At 31.7% G+C, this 5,363-nt stretch overlaps 1 protein-coding gene across 1 annotated transcript in view; it reads left to right on the top strand.

Annotated features, from left to right (window-relative positions):
* pfkla (phosphofructokinase, liver a) overlaps nt 1-5,363 on the top strand; it is a 27,719-nt gene that overhangs the window by 2,888 nt on the left and 19,468 nt on the right. The window contains exon 4 of the mRNA XM_016469375.1: nt 3,741-3,930. Coding sequence (XP_016324861.1) covers nt 3,741-3,930 — 190 coding nt within the window. The remainder of the gene's footprint in view (nt 1-3,740; nt 3,931-5,363) is intronic.

Below are 5,363 nucleotides of genomic sequence, written 5' to 3'. Positions count from 1 at the left end.
TTTATTAATTTTTATTTCAGTTTTAGTTCTTTAAGTGTTCTTTATCTCAATGATAAAAACACAACAAAATTAGTACTAAAACAAAAAATTTTTTTTAATTAAAATGGAAAATATGAATAAAAACTACAATATTATTGCTGCAGTGCAGTGTTAGTTTAATATGATTTTAATACTTTAATAGTACACTCTAAAAAATGCTGGGTTATTTCAACCCAACTTTGGGTCAAATTTGGACTAACCCAACTTTTGGGTTAAAAATGTAATGTAAAAATTTAACCCAACGGTTGGGTTAGTCCATATTTGACCCAAAGTTGGGTTTAAACAACCCATCATTTTTTAGAGTGGCTTTTGAAGAGCTGTACCTTTGCATATGCCAGTCCTTTACGTAAAGACATCCTTTGGGTGCAGAATGCCCATTCTGAATGTACTCTCTCCAGTACTGCATAAACTCCTTGAAAGGCATGATCTGCTTCGGGTTGGAGTTGTATTCTTTTGCACTGCAGTTTGCAACAGCCTTCTCATATGCATAGTAAAATGAGGCTATTTATGTATATAACATATTGAGTATACATTTAGATTTAGTTTTTTTTTTTATTGCTATTCATCAATACCCAACAAAATGATCTTACAATTTCTACTTTAGTTAATTTTTAATCCAGCAATGCAAGATACATGCTTATAAGGGACATTATAAATGGAGGAGCTGAAAGGAACATGTTACAGTTCTGTAATGTGCAGTTATCACATTTATTTCTTCAATCTAGATTTTAGAGCTGGAGCAGGACTGATAATTTCTAACTTATAATGCATGACACATTGATGCAAGTATAATGAAATATAATTCTTTGCTCACCAAATTCATGCAGAAGTCTTTGGAAGTTAGGTTTTCCATCAGCCGTGACCCAGTTTTTTCTGCAATTCCAGTCTTCTGTGAATTTTTTGGAAAACATGCAGGGTTGATTCGGGATTAAGTATTTCTTGAATAATTTGGGGTAGGGTATTTCTCTCTCTATGTACTCAATGAAATGAGAGGAGCAGTGCTGAGAGGGGCATTTTGACCAAACTGCAGCAGTTATGAAAGGTTTCCCTATCCATGGCATGTCAGAATGGAGCACAGGCTTGTTTATTATTCACTAACATGAAGTTTCCGCACGTTATTCCATGCTTGATATGTCAAAATATTAAAAACAAAACCTTAATTAAAACTTAATATTGTTGACTTAATAGTAACATATAGTCAACAGCTACAACACATTTTAACAGCCTCATTATTCTCTTATGATGACAGGTTTGCGTAGTTATTTTAAGGCTGTAGCAGCGCAACTAATGTATCGACGGTTCAACGTCACGCTTACGTGTTATTCAAATATCGATATGAGGCGATTATCTTTTTTATATGTCTATAAATCGAAAATAATAGTGTTTTTTGCACCGGGTTTGGAACATGTCTACGTAACCCAGTTGCCCACCGGAAAAGAAACGTGTGCACACCAGCTCAATGATTTGCTCATCTTCGTGCGGAAAGAATGAGCTGTCTAACACAATAAAGCAAGTTAATTAAATCTCAATAAATCGCCTGTAAATAAATAAAAGTCGGTGTCCTTAACTAGACATATATAATGTGCCACCGCCACATTAGCGGAATTTATTAATTTTTATTTCAGTTTTAGTTCTTTAAGTGTTCTTTATCTCAATGATAAAAACACAACAAAATTAGTACTAAAACAAAAAAATTTTTTTAATTAAAATGGAAAATATGAATAAAAACTACAATATTATTGCTGCAGTGCAGTGTTAGTTTAATATGATTTTAATACTTTAATAGTACACTCTAAAAAATGCTGGGTTATTTCAACCCAACTTTGGGTCAAATTTGGACTAACCCAACTTTTGGGTTAAAAATTTAATGTAAAATTTTAACCCAACGGTTGGGTTAGTCCATATTTGACCCAAAGTTGGGTTGAAACAACCCAGCATTTTTTAGAGTGTATGTATTAACGTTTCAAATTAGGTTTTATTTTTGCATTTTCAGTTTTCACATTAAGTAATTAATTCATTTTTATTTCAGTTTTAGACATTTTAGTAATTTAAACTTAAATCAAGGCAACATTTCCAATATTTAATTTTTCTTTATTTAAGAATCTAATATTTATATTTTATTTCAGCTCTTTTTCAATGAATGAAAATGGTTTTTAATAGTTTTGTTGACCTGCAGCTCTTTCTCTTCAGTCTGTTCTGTGTTCTTCAGTTAAGCAGGTAAACTGGTAAGCTGTCCTGCTGCATGTGCTCTGATGCTGGTGAAATAAAGACTTTAGAGTAACAGAAGTGTTATGTTAACCTGCTATAGATGATGCATATAGTATCCTAAGTGCTCTTTTCCATTCAGTAGTGAAATGTGGTCTACTGTATATATACTTGACATGTATGCACTGAGTTCGGTCTGAATTGAGTATCAAATTATTACCTACTTGTCCAGCAGACAGAGATCTTAATATTAAGATTTCTGTGATGAAGTGTGTCCGTTATTTTTCTGCAGTTTTTAACATACAATCTGGTTTGAAAGTGTTCATGGAGACTTTTAAAGAGACAGTTCACCCAAAAATGAAGATTTGTCATCATTTATTCACACTCGTGTCATTTCAAACCCTTATGCCGTTATTGTTTCAGTGAAATTATAAACCTCCCATCTGCTCCCAAATCTCATTTGCAATCACATTTGTTGATGCATTGTGTCAAGTTTGATGTCAACCCGGCACTGAGCGTCATGTGTGCTGGAACTGAGCTTGATGCATCAATGCAACATTTTTTAATCTGAAAGGACAAGATTATCAACAACGGTCTGTTTCTCACACAAAATAACTTTGAATATAATGCACGAGTCACACGGTCTACTGCTGTTTTATGTCCTTTCTGTGTGGATTCTTTCAAAACTTTGGGAAAAATAGCAACATCCAGGTTTACATGTTTATACTTAATGCAATTATAATATAAAATATTTATATATTTTATTATATATAAAAAAATTATATAAAATAAAAGTTATTTTATACTTAATAAAATAAAAGTTATTTTATAATTAATGAAATTATATATGTGTGTTTGTGCATTTAAAATATTTATTTTACAAGAGTAATATATATATATATATATATATATATGCTATTATTATCAAATATTTATATTTTATTTTAAAGGACAACTGTAATGTACAACAGTAATATATATTTATATCTTCATTTTTATACTTGGAGTTGAATCAACAATAATAATAATGGAATGCAATTAACAGGTAAAATATTTAATCTTTAAAAATATTTATTTAAAAAAATAACTTATTTAAAAATTCAAAACATTCAAAATAAAAAAAACACTTGAAAAAAATTTAAATATTTTATCTGTTTATCTGGTAACATATGAAATTGAAAATGATAACTTCAATTCTTAGGGGAACTGAGAATTATTTTACATCTAAGGGATTCGGCTGACAGAAAAGTTGGGGAGTCTTTTTTGTTTGTGTGTTTTGTATTTGTATGTGTGCACTGACTGCTGTGCTGCGTTTCCTTTGAATGCTTGACTCTGATGCATGCGTGCAACTGTTCGGCCGCAGCGCTGACATGCATTTGTGAACAGTTTGCCCTTGTCGAAGCATTGCAATAAATGCCTCTCTATGATTAAAACATCAGATGCACTAATGCAGTGTCTGCATGTGTAACAGCAGTGCATGTGTGTTGCTCACTCAGGGAGGAACGGTGATCGGCAGCGCGCGCTGTAAGGCCTTCACCACACGAGAGGGCCGTTTAGCTGCTGCCTTTAACCTGGTCAAGCGTGGCATCTCCAACCTGTGTGTGTGTGGAGGAGACGGCAGCCTCACCGGGGCCAACATCTTCCGCTCCGAGTGGAGCGGACTCCTCGATGAGCTGCTGAAGAAAGGTACCAAATCACATTAGTAGGGCCCAATGAAATCTGTTTTATTTCTTCCCAAATTCTGTGTTTTCTATTTTTATTTGTTCCATTTTAATTACATTTTAATAATCGAAAATAATGTCTAAGAATTGAATTTATTAAACATTAACAGTTTAGTAAGTTATTAATATTGTAATATTGTAATAATAATGCTCATTGGAAAAAAAGTTTTTTGTTTTTTTTTCTTTTTTGTTTTAATCCATTTTTTTCCCCAAAATTTTTTTTGACATAATTTCCATGAAAATTAAGCACATTTTACCCTCTTCTTCTCAATATCATTAGGGATATGGTGATATATATGCCAGACAGGGTTATTATATTTAACTACAACCATAAAGAAATACTTGCTTCGTTACTTGAAATAAAATAAACATTAACTGAAATAATAATATATATATATATATATAAAAACCTTTTTTATTTCACCTAGTTCCCAAGGCAACATTTCTCAATTTCATTTAGTTTAACTTGATATAACTAACTAAATAAAAATGAATAAAAACTATATATAAATATTTTCACATTCTATTAGGAGCCTATGAAAGCTGTTTTATTTCTTCCGAAATTCTGTTTTATTTTTCCTCAAATTCCATGTTTTCCATTTGAATTAAATTTTAATAATCAAAAAGGATGTGTAAGCAATTGAATGAATAAAACATTAACAATTTAATAATTATTAAAAGTTTAACAATAATAGTGCTCTTTAAAAAAAAAAGTGTAAAAAATTCTGTGATAATACAGATTTATTATCAGAAATGGTGGCAAGCAAATGAATGCATGAAACTAATTAATCTTTTAAAATGCAATCAAATGTAGTTTATTGCAAACAAACTGCTGGACAATAGAGATTTGCTGTTTACATTAAAACGTGGATGGAAAAATAGTGCCAAAAAATTAACTAATTGGATTGGATTCTGCAATTCCATCCATGTTTTCTGCATCACAATACCATAACATGCTCTGATGTTGTGCAGAATGATTCATGTGGAAAAAACAATGAGCTTTACTCTTTACTTCATAGTTTGCCATCAGATGTATTTTAAAGGTGCATCACTAAACTGCATTGCAAAAATGAATGACTGAATTGAAACTTTAGAGAAGTTTACTTCCAGAGCTGCCTCAAGCTCATGAATGACGACTCCAGCAGGAAAGCCTCTTCAGGATAAGAATCTCATAAATCTTTATGAAGGCCGTTATCAAAGTCCGTTTAGGGCAAGCCTGTTACTCTGCAACAGTGTTCAGGAAACCAGTTTGAAACTGTAGTTTCTCAAGATACAAGCTACTCATCGCTTAAAGAAGTTCAGCTACAGTCAACTAGTCAGCTATACCACAAAAAGTATGTAACTTCATTTAAGTTGTTCCACTGAAGGAGCCACATCATTTTAAATATGTAATAAGTA

The sequence above is a fragment of the Sinocyclocheilus anshuiensis genome, unplaced genomic scaffold (genome assembly GCF_001515605.1).
Source record: "Sinocyclocheilus anshuiensis isolate Anshui unplaced genomic scaffold, SAMN03320099.WGS_v1.1 scaffold1005, whole genome shotgun sequence".
Taxonomy (NCBI): domain Eukaryota; kingdom Metazoa; phylum Chordata; class Actinopteri; order Cypriniformes; family Cyprinidae; genus Sinocyclocheilus; species Sinocyclocheilus anshuiensis.
This window is presented reverse-complemented; position numbering and strand designations above follow the sequence as displayed.